A 15836-nucleotide genomic window follows, 5' to 3' on the forward strand; every position below is an offset into this window, starting at 1 on the left:
GCACTGTTTTGCTGATTTTGCACCTCCTCAGTATTTTGTTGCAGCTGCATCACTACCAAGCCCGAGCCGTGTCGTTTAAATGCGTGTGCAGCTCCGTGATTCATGGTTCTCTCACGCTCCTCGACCTCCGTCCACTCCGACATCGTTTCTTTCTGCTGCAGAGTCAACCCCGGGCCCCGGCCTGCTCCCTAAACACCATCCATCCTGGTGTTTGTCTCACCTGGGCGGCTGTGTGGCCACGCTGTGACTATGCACAATGACCTCTCACGCTATCAAGAAGATAAACGGCCTCATAATGAACGCCGGGCTCCTGTGTGAGGGCACAGGGGCATTCGTTGGTCCAGGGACACGACTATTTCAGCTCCTGCGAGGTAATATTAGAGCGCACTTTCCATCAACCTACAACCCCTGTGTGATATAACACGAGGCTATTTTCAGCCGGCCGCTGTGAGGATAGCATAAGAAGGAGAGGAGGAAGAAGAATAGCTGATTCTTGCACCTCATAATTGATCTGCTGGGAAAAGCAGAACCACATGGTGCAGGAAGCCCAGGAGAGGTTCAGCTCAGAAGGTTTTAGACGTCCCAGAGTGATTCAGGGAGAATTCCAGCACTGACAGAAGAGCTAATCGACCCGTTTTATTCCCACAAACATACAGTTTGTTCTCATGGCTCTGCTGTAATTGTGCTACAGCGTCCTCCGTTGTTTAACTTATAGAGAGAAGACGTCTCCAGATGATTCCTCCTGACCGATTTCTTTCAGTTATTGGGCGCTCAGCCGACGCAGTGCTTAACGTTAAACTACATTCGACGTGATTAAGCAAACGTTTTCTTTCCTTTCATCTCGGTGTGGTAATTATGAAGAGCAGCATTCATAACAGAGGGACTCCTGCCACACGGTATCTTGTAGTGAGTTACTCCTCCCTCCTGGCAGTCTACTCTAATTACTCTCACGCTTCCATCAGGCATCCAGCTGAAATCAAAGCTCATCTGTCTGCGGGCTTATTGGGGGGGTGGGACTGGCGGTAAGTGGAGTGCCGGGGGATTACAGTTACAGCCTTTGGTGGATCGCGTCCACTGCTGCACATCCCATCAGCGGCTAAGCCTGAGAGCGAGTCCATTCCAGGGCGTGGAGGGTGACAGACGTCTGGGACCAACTCTGACACCGAGTGTGTGACCTGAAGGTGACTGACAGCATTAAGATGGTCTGCTTCTCATTCACCCATTCATACGCTAATGGCGACATGCAAGGTGCTGCCACTTCGGGTTCGGTGTCTTGCCCAATGGAGGGGATCGAACCTCCAACCTTGCCACTGGAGGACAAGCCTCTCCACCACCTGAGCCACTTATCGGCATTATCTGTAAATCCCTGTTTTGGTTAAAGCAAGACCCTGCTCAGCCTAATCTGCATCACAAGCACTGGAGACGGCACACGACTGGATCTAGAGTTTGTTTAATAATTTATTAAATACAGCATATTACACTCATGTCGATAATACACTAGTACTTATACTATAGAGACGGTTTTTGTTGTTTTTATTTAAAATCTTATTGCTGCACATGTTGAACCGAATGCTTGTTTTTCTTCTTTTCTTTTCTGTTTTTTTATTCATGTGTACAAAATGAAATGCAGCATCCTACGGAGAAAACAAACAAACAAACAAACAGACATGTCCTTTGTGCTACAGATTACAAAGTGGTGTCGGGGTTCAGGACATGATGAGACACATGCTACTCGATGGACACCTGGCAGAACAAACAAACACTAAAAACTCCACGGGTCGAGGAAGTCAGCGTCCCTCATGCAGTGCATCACTGAACAAAGTCTGGCAGCCAGTCACATCTGCTCGTTCCCACGATGCCAACTCGTACACGGTAGCCAGCGCCTTGATCATTGTTGGCCAAAGAGAACAGAAACGACTGAGCTGTGCATCATGTAAAGACAGTCACTATGTACAACCCTCGGTCCTGCTGTGTGCAGCGCCTCGCTCAGACTCACAGAAGAGCCAGCAGCGCTTTCACAAAGAAGCAGCTCGGCCTTTGGGACGTACTTTCATATCTCCAATGAAATGAAGTGCTTCGCTTTAAGGAATTAGAGGCATGGTAGTATCAACTAAAGTAGTGCAATTTTACATTCTTTGTCATTAATGAATTATTCTCCTTATTATACATTTGTAGAACTATTTGGTGTGCGTGAAGGTACAAAGGAGGGAAATAAAAAGTGCGTGCAGAAGATCTACAGAGAAGAACAGCTGGAAACACGCTCGTTTGCTTCCTCGCTGAGAGGCTGCAGCCAGCAGCTGTTCTGTTAGCTTAGCATAAAGACTGAAGGCTTGGTTGCTCCTCTAAAGCCGTCTAGCGAACAGGATGCAGTTTATTTCATCTTAAACTCAAGTCTTTCTCGCCAGCCATCGCCCCACGATGCTTTAACACCGAAGCTCAAACAAGCAGGATACTCCGTGTTTGTTTATTCCATATCAGCCCTGCAGAGGACAGTCAGAGGAGCTGAGAGGGGCATCAGAGTTCCCCTCACCTCCGTCCAAGAACTTCTCCAGAGCCGCTGCCGGAGCAGGACTCTGAACACTGTCATGGACTCCTCACATGAACTGTTTGAACTGCTGCCATCAGGCAAACGTTTCTGGAGCGTTAAAGGAAGAACCTCCAGACTGATCAACAGCTTCATGCCACCAGCTGTCAGAACGCTGAGCTGCTGATCCAGACATGCAAACACTGCTTTAAGTTACTGGATCCACTCTCTCATCCTGCCTGTACTGCTGTGGATGGACAGCAACATGACAACAAACTGGATTTGATTTGACTTTTTTATAAGTGCTTCTCCCTGTTTTCAGTCTTTATACCGTGCTAAGCTAATCAGAATGCTGACATAAGAACATAACACTCTGACAGGAAGCAAACGAGTGTATTTCCCAAAACGTGAAAGCAAATACGTCGACAGGTGATCACCACGTACGTTAAAACTAAACCGACAACAGAATTACGCGGGAAGAAGAGACGTATGAGTAAATAAAGAAAATCCCTGAGGGCTAAAATCCTACTGATAAAAGGACTAAAGGATGAACATGAACGAAAACGATTGTATTTTCATGTACAGTACTTCTGCTGACGTCAACAGAACATAATTGCACAGGGTAACCACAGAATCCGTTAGCTAGCTGATGCAACTCAACAACTCGGGCACAGACTGAGCTTCGGCTTCGCTCGCCGCCCGGAGCACGACTACAGACTGGTCGCAGTTGCACGGAATAAATAAATGAACGTTGAATGCAACGTTTCAATAAAATGTGCCCTTCAAATGAGAAAGAATGCTCTTTTTTTCTTTTTTTTTTTTGCTTGTGGCAGAAGGAAGAATGGGACGGAAGAATGTGGACGGCAAAGATAAAAGAAAGTCAATGAGAGGAAGGGAAAAGGTAAGAATGTGATCTGGTGGAGAGGAAAGGAATCAAGGAGGAAGTGATGACAGAGGGACAATAGTCAGAGGAAGGGACAATGGAGGGAAGTTGGTGGGAATGGAATCAGAGATGGAAGGAATAAAGGACGGAATGATGGAGGACAGAGACGGAACAGATGAAAGCAAAGAAAGGAATAAAAGGCAAGAAGTAAAACTAGAGGAACGCTTCAGGTTCTCTCATCAGGAGAGGTCTTGGAGTCGGCCGCCCTGCTCGATGACCGCCTTCGCGAACTGCTTGAACACTCGGTCCATGTAGGTGCTCTGCCGCGGCCACAGGCCCTCCAGGAATCCAATATGGCCGCCGTGGCAGGTGATGAGCAGCGCCAGGTTTGGGTTCTGCTTCACCGCCTCCACTGGAATGGCTGCAAACAGAAAGCCCAGTCAGCCCAGCACTCAAAGCCAGCTTTACTCATGCGTTCATCCCATTAGAACTCTCAGAAATTATGATGAGAACGTAGATATAAGAGGATAAAAATCCTCAACGCTGACTGGCTGCATGTCCTTCCCCTTGTCCCTACCTCTCCTGTCTTTCTTCTGGAATAAAGGCATAAAGAGGCCAAACAACAAGGAGACTCACCGTGAGATGGAGAGAAGACGTCGTCGGCAGCGTTCAGACACAGCATTGGCACCTGCACAGACTTGAGCCTGTGGACGGGACTGGCATCGTGGTAGTAGTCGTCGTTGGTGGGGTAACCGAACATGATGGACGTGAACCTCTCGTCGAACTCTCGGATGGTCTTCGCCTGCAGGGAGACGGTAATGTGAGTCCACTTTGTCCGCTTTGTTTAACTGAATCAGCTCAAACATCGCTGATGATCCCTACCTTCATGACATGATCGATGTCGTAACACTTTTCGAGCACTGGTCTGTGTCTGCGGGGAGATTCAAAACAAAAGCGCTGTTAGGTTGAATGATCTGCATCCGGAAACAAAGATGCAGACAAAGAACACACTGAAAGTTATTAAGCTTTATAATTGTGCTTCACCTACAAAACTAAAACTACAGCAGCAGCAAAGGGTTTTTAAAACCTAATTAATCAGCATATAAAACATGAATATGTGAACCTGACTGTGTGCAGCTTGTGCAACATCTAGCCTTTAGCGGTGGGTTAGCGGCCGTGCTAATCCGGCCTCGCCCCGGCTGACCTGTGCACGGAGGCCTGCAGGCAGCTGGTGAGGTAGGAGTTGAAGAGGAAGCGGTCAAGGGGTTTCTCCAGCGAGGCGGTGCACTCAAACACATCCCAGCCCGCTGAGAAGACCACGACCCCTTTCAGGCAGGTTTCCCGGCCCTTGCGGCCCAAGTAGTTGGCCAGCATCATCCTGAAAACGCAGAGAGAGAGCTGAAGAGACAGACAGGGGAGGAAAAAAAAACAGGGATTCCATCTCTGACCAATCCCTCAATTCAAGGGATTAGTGCTGTGCAACAGGAAACGCCGTCTCTGGCACGCTGCACTGAACAACTGGAACCAAATTAAAGCGCTGAGTAATGTGTTGTGCTGCATTATGCTGCTCAGAGTGTTACCGGTAATATTTTTCAAGTTTGGTTATTATTATTAACAAATGTGTGGAGCTGCCGTGCACTGCTAAAACCCTCTGAACCCGAAAACCTGCTGCCGGGTCTGAAAGGTGAGTTTCTTTAAAAAAAAAATATATATATATATATCAGAAAAAATGACACCATTTCTTGTATGAGACTGTGACGTGCCATTTCTTCAGAAAACTTGAACACATACGACCTTAAAATCGCAAAATTTAATCAAAATGATGATATTCTGTTTGCCTCCTTTTAGAATAATTCTGAAGATGAATCATTTGCATGAACCGGACTCTGCAAAGAGCCATGTGACAAAAGTTCAGAGCAGATAGGAGATGTACAAAATCATCTCTACACCTTCATCCTCACTAGGGTCATGGGGGGCTGGAGTCTATCCCAGCTGACTCAGGGTGAAGGCAGGTTCACCTGGACAGGTAACCAGTCTATCACAGGGCTACACTTAGAGACAGACAACCAAGCACACTCACATTCACACCTACGGACAATTTACAATCACCAATTAACCTCAGCATGTTTGTGGACTGTGGGAGGAAGCCGGAGAACCCGGAGAGAACCCACGCTGCACGGGGAGAACATGGAGACTCCTCACTGGGATGCGAACCTTCTAGCTGCGAGGAGACGGTGCTAAACACTGCTCACCTTGCAGCCTAATTAAAAATGTAATTAGTAAAATATCTTGTGTAGATGCACCATTTCCCCCAGTATTAGTAACGCCTGTGGTACTTGGGGAAGTATTACACATGTTAATTTCAGGTATTTTTAATTTTTGCAAAACAAATTCAACATATTCGAGGCGTCTTTATTTCTGTTTGAGCTGCTTCCATAGAAAAATATTACAGCAGCAAAAAAAAACAACATCTTTGGGTCCAGAGGGTTGAGTCACACTGTGAGCAGCATGTGTCGGTACTGAAACGTTCTGGTGGGGAGGTAGCGGGCCTCTTTACCCGCCCATCGACACTCCAGCAGCCATGATTGGAGCAGCTTCGTTGGTCCTCTGGATGTGGCCAATAACAGTCTCCAGATCCTCTGTGTTGGCTGCACAGTAGGTCCTCGGGGTCTGGGAGGGGCAGCAAGACAACACAGTCACTCTTGGTCCTGTTTCTCTATCTGTGTTGACATCATGCTAAAGAACATGGATGGAAATGTGGCGAACACGAGTGAAGGACCTACACATAATATATTCCTCTAGCAGAGAAACAAAAACTAAAAACTTTGAACCAGTACAGCTGTGATAACTGCTGTAGGATATATGGTAGCTAGACGTGAGACAAGGAGGAACGACACATCCAGAGACTGGAGACGGTCGTGAGGACACATAGAGTTTATAGATTAGTATGTAACAGGGATACATCTGGACCTTCACTGTTTACAGGAAGAAACGGCTGCAAGATACCCTTCAATGGGATCTGCAGTTCACAGCATAAGAGAGCAAACCGCTGTGGAATATAATTCATTCAAAGCTGCATCACCTCTCAGTAACTGCATGTTTTTGCTCCCGTTAAGATTATATTGAAAACACAGGCCCCCAAAAAACTCTACTTCACTTCACAAGTTAGAAAACGTGCAATCAGTGAAACCAACCCGAGTGCATCAATGATTTCTGATCAGTGCAACTGCATGATTACAGAATGAGCTGTGAACACCAGAACATGCTCGGTTTTCAATCGCCAATTGTCCAAACACGGTCGCAGCAGCAGCACAGGAGGCATAAAACCGAGTTGCATCAGAGCGGCGGTGGCCGTCCTCCAAAAGCGATGCCACGGCCACTCGCACGAGCTATCTCTGAAAAACAGATGGGCGAGTGCTTCAGACTTGGCAAAGAGGTTATCGATGGGAATCAAGAGTTTTCGTGACAGCTCAGAGAGTGTGAAATACATTACGCAACATCAAGCCCCAGAAAAAACAGAAACCCTTGCTCACTCTTTAACACCAAACTGCTAAATAAAACTTTGCTACAGACGAAGAAAAGACGGCAGCTCTCCAGAAACAGTTGATGAACTGAAAATGTGATGATAGCCGGAGACTGTGGGTTCAGGTCCGATCTGGGATGTGGAGCAGAGACGCAGTCCAAACCCAGAGACTGGATGAAAACCATCTTCTACAGCTTCACAAAGGAGCTGGATGTCTCCGATTTGAAGAGAACAAACTGAGTCCCCACTTTATGAAGGTACAAGCAGAGACTAGATTCTCTTCTTTCTGTTTCTGGATCATTGAGGCTGTGATTTCTGTGTTTTGTGAAAAAAGGGCTAAAGTCCCTTTAAAACTTGAACGCCAGCTCGAACTCCAAGGAGCCTCTTGAACAGTTTCTCAGGCTGGTGTCGACTCCTCAGCTCTCCTCAGCTCCTCATTAAGATTCAAGAAGAAACTCAGGGAAGTAAATTCCTCTTTTTTTCTTTCTTGCGGTTCCTCTAACAGGCCGGCACGACTTTACAGGGACAGCACAACTTACTAAGTGAAATTTATCGAAGCACCTCCCCTAACCTGCTCCTCAAAACGCTTTGGGAAGCTGATGCAGCAGAATTAAGCCACTCCACAGGAACGTGTGATATAATAGGCTTTTTTACGAGGGCTAGAAATAGGGCACTGGCACTCGGGATGGTCTTTGTGGCGGGGAGCATCTTTCACACAGCGGGTCACTCTGGCCTATTTAAACAATGGAGCATATTCACACTAACTGGACGCAGAGAAAACACTCAGGGAGGCGTGTGAATGCTGAACCATTTGCATAGAATACAGAACAATTTCCTCCTTGCTACCTCCACTTGATACGGCGCCAAGGTTACAGGGTCCAACTCCCTCCGCCCCCCTCGCACAGCTGAGCCAACTAAACTCTGGATGTGACCTACAATAGAGGTTTAAATCAAGCTGAGTGACAATAGTCTCTCTGCTATATATATGTGTTTTATTCTGCAGCTGAGACGGTATAGGACAAAGCCGCTGATTCAGGTTTCCACCCGCTAAGAGGAGCATTAGACTGATTGTGGGCAATCCCTTCCTGTAATGAGACACCACCCGTGCTTTTGATGAAATCGCCCGACGACAGCGACGGTGTGATTAGATCGGTCGAAGCGGAGATGCACGGATAGAGAGGGGAGACGTCGAGTTCAGCTAAATATACCCGGGTGTAAAAGGACAGATTAGGCCAGGTGTCAGAACAGCACGTGTCTGGCGAGGTCATATTTCTGTGGATCGGCATTATAATACAGTATCCGCCTGCAACTTAATCCCCGCTGTGCAACAACATTGTCTGCGCGGCGTCCACTTAGGCTCCCCGTGGGCTCCATCACACGTGTGCAACAGACGAGCTCTGCAGCAGAGAAAAGAACAACTCGGCCGGGGAGCTGTCGGACGGACAAACGGGACCGCCGACCGCGCTTTTCACGCCGCGTCTCTGGATCTGCTGCACACACGAGGAACACCAACGAGTCCAGAACAGATGATGACAGATTGAAATGCTGGATTCTTACCAGTAACGTCTCACCAGACACCCCTCTGTTGTTGAACACCACGCATCTGAAACACACAGAACATGGATGCGTCTCAATCGTCTCCAGAATCATTTGTCGCCTGATCAGAACTGAAAAATCAATCAACATGTGAAGATGCTGCTGTGACTTCTAGGAACAAGCAACCAGCAATTTCTGTTGTTTCTTGACAGCTTATAGATTTTTATAAATCTATTCAGACAATAATTGTTAACTGTTGTCCCTAATCCACTGATAAACGGTAAATACAGCTACACAGGCTCTTTGTTTTTTGCACTGCACAACTGTGTACAAATAAATGTGATTGATTTGATCGCTAATTCAAGTAGAGCTGAAGTGTTGACTTAATTAACTGACATTAAATTACTCAGCAAATATTCTGTCTATCAATCAAGTGTTTTACTCAATTGGCCAACATACATGCAACAGTTTTTCTTATTTTTAAAGTCAGTGTGACTGTTGGTCAGATGAAAGAAACATCTGGATGTGACACCTTGTGCTCTGAAGAACTTGAATCAAAGATAACATTACTTGTACTCAGAGGTTTGGTTTGTAATTTTGTGCACAAAGGAACACGGTGGCACAAATGATTCCTACACAAAGAAAACAGCTGTGCAGAGAGGTGCAGCTGTGTGAGTTCTGTTTGTACAGTTACAGCAAAAAGGCATCCATCCCTGGCCCACATCTCACAAGTCATCTATTATCTGCCGGAGTCAGTCCTGCTGTTTCTATCTGTCTAACTCAGCAGCAGGGCGGAGCTACAGGCGGAGGAGGAGGAGGAGGAGGAGGCGGCGGCTGCTTAAACAACCCGCTGCAGCGTAGACTCGGAAGCTGGTCCGGGCTAAGCTGCAAAGCTTGTAGCGGGATAAGCTGTAATTAATTAAGCTACACAGACAAGGGTGAAGGGGTGGAAGATGCTGAGTTTGCCGACTCTCCTCCCATGCCTTCCCAAATCTGGATGAAAGAATGAGTGCAGAGAACACAGAAAGCGCCTATCGGAGAGGGAGGAAGCCGAGGGGAAAAAGTGCCTCCCTCTGCAACTCTTCAAGCTTGTGCTACGTTTGGCTATTTACAAAAGCAGCTCTTGACATAGAGCTTAGCTGCCCACTTTATTTGTGCACTTCACCTGAAATAACCCCGAGCCCCCTGTCACTCACCGGCCCGTTATATAAAAGCACAAAGTTTGCAAAAGCCCTATAAAAGCGGTTGCTTGATTGTACCGAGTAATCAATACTGATGCGACTGCAGGAGTGCTCTGACCGCGGCTGGACGACAAATCTGTGATTTAGATGAACAGCAAATTAGGACACAAGGCACAGAGAGTGTCAGTTCTGTGATTCAGCGCTGGACCTCGGCCAGGGTATCCAGCCAAGACCACCCACCTATAGCCCAGATCCCGGCTCTGTTGGACCATGTGCAAGATGTAGGACTCTCGGCTGGTGCCGGTCAGACCAGGGAGAAGCAGGACCGTGGGCCTGGTGGCGGGGTCGGGATGAGGAAGGCTGTCGTCGTTGTCAAACCAATCCAAAGATATCTGTCCTCCATCTGCTGCCTTAATAAGCTCACTGCGGAGACGAGTGGGACACGCAACTCAGCAAAATGGCTCTTTCTGGAATTTATCTTCTATCTGCATCTGTATGTTCCCATTTCTTTGTCTTGTTCACGCACACGCACACACTCAGGCACACACAGGCACGACAATACTGTTGAGAAGCAAAAGAGTTTCGTGCATATTTGCTCATAAAACAGCCACTAACACGGTTGAATTTGTTTAAGCATTGTTCGAATACTGCGGCTCCATTCTCTGCACAATTAATACTGTCTGCTGAGTTCCTTACATTGTGCTTCATTGTAAGGTAAAGTGATTACTTCACTGCATCCATCACACACAGGGCCAAAGGGGAATTGGATATGTGAGCAGAACGCTCGCTGGCAGCTGCCTCATTTCCCCTGCGATCATCTTGTCAGTGGCCTTTGCAGCACACAGCGAGTTGCGATAAGGAGGAGGGCATTGCACCAGTGGGTTCTTATGGTCAATCAATTTCTTTGCTATACAACCCAAGCCTGGCAGATGAGGCCATTCTGAGCTGGTGCCAGTACACTTTAAAACCTGCACTGCACACAAACGCACACAGCGGCCGGTGAGCCAACTTGGCCAGCCGGTGGTAAAGACATCAGCATGAAATTACAGAACCGCCATGAAATATGCACCTGAGGCGAGACTTTAAAGTCAAGGAGGGCCAAATCAGAGTGGCTGGTGCACCGAGTGGGAGGGAACACGGTGCTAATCCTGCGCTAGGACAAGCAGGTGAGTGGAATTTCACCCAGACAGCCTACAATACATGGAGCAGTCTTCACGGAGTCTGTCCTTCGGTCAACCTTGGATAACTTCATTATGGGAGGGGGTGTCCGGTTGTCCCCGCAGGAAATGTGATAATAACTTCATCGAATGTCACCATCAGTCTTACAAGGTTTGATAACAGACATCTGCACCAGGATGGATACAGGCCCTGTGCATTATGGGAATATTTGTCTCCTTGACAAAGGAGACCATCGAGAGCAGAGGCAGAGTCCTTGGGGCAGATAAATGATGGGGCTAATAATTCACCTGGGGAGTCAAAAATACACATTAATAACAACAACTACATCAATAATCGAGATCAAATTTAGCTCATATGTAGAACCGAAATGGACCCAAATCCCAATAAACAGATCGAGAACAGATCCTCACAGACATCAGTGATATTGGGAGGAAATAACTAATTTTAGTTGTTTTTATGTTTGGGGTGAACAAAACGATAAGTTTAGGACACGAGTGACACATCAGAACACGTGCACACACACATCACTTGTACAGTTACACACACACACACACACACACACACACACACAGTCAACAGCAGCAGATGAAAACAGTCAGGATACGTGGGAATACATGAAAGAAAGACATCAAAAAGTGAAGGTAAGAATGAATAAATAAATCATAAATGTGTAACAGTGAAGAACAAATCTGTCTTAACTCATTCTAATCTCCTTTCTGTGCGTAGGGGGCGAGGAATGCCGTGCCAATTAATCTTCAACAGAATGTACATTATCAAGGAGCAGGCCGGGCGGGCCAAGCCGGCGCTGTGGCACAAAAGATCTCTTTTTCCTCTGAGCTGTTGAGTTTGCCCAAGAACAAGAGTGGGATTTGTCTCCAGTTGTGACACTGGAAAGAAAGAAACCCAGCAACAGCCAGCAGCAGTTTCTCAGTGACTAAGCTCATTTGAAAAGTTTCCTGATGAAGCTGTGCACAATCGACATGGAAAAACTCAGACATTTAATGATAACGCTGTAAAACCAGAACAGGAAGGCTGTTATTCTAAACGCACACGTGCTGTACAATCACTTACTGGAGGTCAAGTCCTAAACTTGCACATATGAGTCTGGTGAAGCAAAAATAAATCCTCAGCTTTGAAAACAAAAACTCTGACGTGACGGCACCGAGCCGGTAAATCACAGCCAGGACTCACTTTCTGTAGACAACTCCGGGTTTGGCTGTGACAAAGGGTCTCAGTAGAGTCTGGATGCGACTCTCCCAGCACCAGAAGGTGGGATAGTAGGTCTCTGACACCACCGGACATTGCTCCCTCAGAAACTGGTAGAACTTCTTGCCCCCGGAGATGAGCTGTGGCTTCTGCAGAACACAAGCGTGGCACAGGGTTAGGTCCAAACAAACCTGCAAATTCTGTTCACTATTCTGTTTACTTGTCTTTATATTAAATACTAAGTAAGCTTTTGAGTTGCCCCCTAGGGGATAAATAAAGTTATGTGAATTGAACTGACACTTTTCGCCTGCTATATATATATATATTTTCTCACTATTTGACACTTTTATTTATTTTGCTTATGTCTGTCTATATACATGTGTTCATATATATATTTATTTATTTCTGGTGTGTTTCTATTCTTTACTCTCTGGAACAGGTGCTAAATACATTTCACTGCACATCTATAATTGTGTTTGTGACAAATAAACATCTTGAATCTTGAATCCTGCTCCTTTATTCCCCCTCAGAGACCATTTTTTTGTCATTGCATCAAATGCTGCAGAAGATTAAAACACATTTTAAATTTGCACAACTTGTTGCATTGAAACTTAACACAAAATCTTCTGATGCTGAAAACTCTAAAAACAAACAAACTAAATGACAGCCTGGGAGCATGCAGGTCAATAAATACACATGCAGCTGTGACAGTATGTAAACCTGTTTAAGGATGTGATAAACCTGGATTTTTAGGCCTTTATTACATGTGAATAGACTCAAAGTGAAAGAAAAGTCATGCAAAAAGAAATAAAAAAAAAGAACCAGATAAGGCAGCGACTAATAAATGTACCAATAAAGATTTATTGCCTGATCAGCTGATTGGCAGCTTCACTCATCCCACTGAGGAATGTCCAATTAGCATCCTGTTCATTAATAAACTCTACGTGTCATTACTCATTTCTATCATTATATAAAAGCTGCGGGTCTCCATCTGCTACCGGTGAAATGAATGAAGGTAACTTAGTGTTACATAAAACCGTCCACCGGTTAGCTTAGCATCACCGGCACCGACTTCTAACGGGAGCTCTGCTTGTTCACACCGGGCTGTGTAAATGCGGCATTTTACTGTGAACATCATCCGTCTTTTTCTCCGGTTATCCGCCCATAAGTTGGCGGACAGGCGGCGGCTAAACCTCCACCCGGTCACCGCCGCCGCTAGCTTGATGCTGCCCCGGTGAACGGACACTCACTCACGCGCGCCGGTTCATGCTAACGTCCCCCGTTTGTTTATTTATTTATTTATTTATTTAAATAATAAAATAAAAGCACAAACCGGTTCGCTCACCTTCGCCACTGAGATCAGATAGTAGCAGGTGTACGCGGCGCTGAAGCCCAGCACCAGAGACAGCCCGACGCCCGAACCGAACAGCCCAACTCTGACTTGGTTCTCCAGGTAGTGCGACAGGTCCCGGGTCAGAACGTTGAGGTTGAAGTCCAGCGAGATCATTGCAGAGTTCCTGGAGCTGCGAGGACCGCGGCCGGCTCGGTACTGGTGCTGCTGCTGCTGCTGCTGTGTCCGCCCGAGAGCCCGCAGTGAAGGAGACCGTCAAGGGGAGCTGCTGGAGGAGGAGGAGATATTTATGTGTGAGCGGAAGGTGGCGCTCTTTGACCGGCTTATGCGTGGAGACGGGCTGAGCAGGGCGCCCCCTGCAGGCAGCACGGGACACCTGCACCTCACAGGAGGAGGCTATAAACGCCTTTTGGGAGGAATAAGTTTAAATCAGTTCTTTTTGGAGAACAAGAAGACATCCTGACTTTATTTTTCTGTGTGAATTTGCTTCTTGCTTCTACTGGCATTTTATGAAACACCTCAATTATGCTCGTTATGTTTCCAGAGAGCGTTCAATATGCATCCTTGTATATCTGCCACACTAAAGGCTCATCCAGCCCAGACCTCATGTCAGGGGAGCTGCTCCACGGCCAAACAAAAGACTCTAGACCGGTGCCTAATAGATCCTTAACCCTATTCAAGACTCTCATGTTGCCCTACGTAGGTCTTTGAATATCCATCCATCATCTCTACACCTTAATCCTCACTAGGGTCATGGGGGGCTGGAGTCTATTCCAGCTGACTCAGGGTGAAGGCAGGTTCACCTGGACAGGTAACCAGTCTATCACAGGGCTACACTTAGAGACAGACAACCAAGCACACTCACATTCACACCTACGGACAATTTACAATCACCAATTAACCTCAGCATGTTTCTGGACTGTGGGAGGAAGCCGGAGAACCCGGAGAGAACCCACGCTGCACGGGGAGAACATGGAGACTCCACAGAAAGATCCCGGGTGTCCTCACTGGGACGCGAACCAGCGACCATCTTGCTGTGAGGCAACGGTTCTAACCAGCTCTCCACTCGCTCCACCTCTGTCCCGCTGATCCTGAGTGGGTGGTGTGTCCTCTGCTGCTTCTTGCTGTCGTCCACCATCAGCTCTTTGGTCATGGTGACGTTCAGGAGGAGGCTGTTGTCTCTGCAGCAGCCCTCCAGGTGGGTGATCTCCATCAGATGGTCCTCCTCGCTGTTGTTGGAGATCAGACCACTGCTGTCATCAGCAAACTGAATGTTAGAGTTATGAGGAATTCTCATTTCAAAGTCATAATGTTTGTATAGTGACATTTTTTTCTAGTGTTACCACGGAAACAGACGGCAATCAATCTGGATTTGTGTTGACAAAACATCCACCATGAGTGAAAGTTAATTAATAATATGAGGAGTTCAGTTCCACAGTGGACCAAACCAACAAAGAATCCAAAGTTGAGTTTGATGTTTTTCTGTTTCTGGTGTCAAAGTTCTCCAACCAGCAGCCCACTGGAAATGTCACGATGCCACTTTGAAGTTTGAACCCGTGATGGTTTTGGTATGAAAATTTAGTGGCAAACTGGGCCTGGTACTGTTTTAAAATAAAAAAACTGAAAAAATAGTAAAGCACATTATTATTTCTTGATTCAGACGTCAAATTATAGTTATTTGCATGCATTCCTGAACAGAACAGTATAGTTTTAGTGGTTGAATGTGATCAGTTTTCTCTGAAGCCCAGTGAGCTGCTCAGGTTTGGGCATCAAAAGGAGAATTCAGCTTGAAATTCCTCATTCCTGTTTAAAACGGTGAAACGTGGAGAGCTGAGTGGCGTTAAAGCACTTCCTGATGCTGGAGTAGTATTTAGGCTTGAGTCAACACATCAAACCTTTGTGACGAGTTAGAGTTCATCAGGGTAACGTGGTTTTGGCACACGGTGACCGGACAGCTCAGAGTAAAAGAAAATGACTGATTAATGAGGCATTTGCAAAGACAGCACCTCGTCCTGCTCCCGTGAAAACATCACAGACGTGCTGCAGCGGTTGTGAAGCGAAATCACTAACCAGGCAAAGCAGGCGAATGCCCCAGAGCCTCCACAGCCCCAGGGGGCAAAATGTTCCAGCTTCACCCTGTGGCAATGTGCGCTAATTTAATTAAATGAAAATGTAATGGAATTTTAAAGGGCATTAAGGTAACACTACTATCTTTCTTGTACGGAGGGATCCAGAGTTAAAATCTATTTATAAGGTCTTTTTTTTAAATTCAGGTTTATACTGTTCACACACGGTGTGTTTTCAAGGATTATTCAAGGATTTATTTTGTCATTTGTGCACAAACAGACACTCAAGGCACTTTGCATTTCTTGTGCACGGCTCTCTTAGAGTGAAAACACCTGATAACACTCTACAATAAAAGATGAAAATACTAAAAAATATATTAAACAAAT

General features: G+C 46.4%; 1 protein-coding gene across 1 annotated transcript; it reads right to left on the reverse strand.

The window, feature by feature from the left end:
- Positions 1-3454: 3454 nt before the first annotated feature.
- Positions 3455-13591, reverse strand: abhd3 (abhydrolase domain containing 3, phospholipase). Its single transcript, XM_008282903.1, has 9 exons — positions 13378-13591; positions 12018-12181; positions 9888-10070; positions 8488-8533; positions 5965-6077; positions 4612-4785; positions 4290-4338; positions 4044-4209; positions 3455-3828 (listed from the first exon to the last, which is right to left on the reverse strand). Exons 1-9 carry the CDS (start codon positions 13537-13539, stop codon positions 3647-3649), a joined length of 1239 nt encoding a protein of 412 aa, XP_008281125.1. The 5' UTR covers positions 13540-13591; the 3' UTR covers positions 3455-3646.
- Between the last annotated feature and the right edge of the window lie 2245 nt (positions 13592-15836).

This window comes from Stegastes partitus, unplaced genomic scaffold (assembly GCF_000690725.1).
Source record: "Stegastes partitus isolate 25-593 unplaced genomic scaffold, Stegastes_partitus-1.0.2 Scaffold289, whole genome shotgun sequence".
NCBI lineage: Eukaryota > Metazoa > Chordata > Actinopteri > Pomacentridae > Stegastes > Stegastes partitus.

Bases quoted from the DNA above. Each gene is read 5' to 3' on its own strand.
- abhd3 (XM_008282903.1), bottom strand. From the start codon at position 13,539: ATGATCTCGCTGGACTTCAACCTCAACGTTCTGACCCGGGACCTGTCG. The intron at 4,786-5,964 runs GTAAAGAGGCCC...CTGCGTTTTCAG, and splicing joins GCTGGAGTGTCGATGGGCGG to GATGATGCTGGCCAACTACT. The intron at 4,339-4,611 runs GTCAGCCGGGGC...ATCTCCCCGCAG, and splicing joins CTGCAGGCCTCCGTGCACAG to ACACAGACCAGTGCTCGAAA.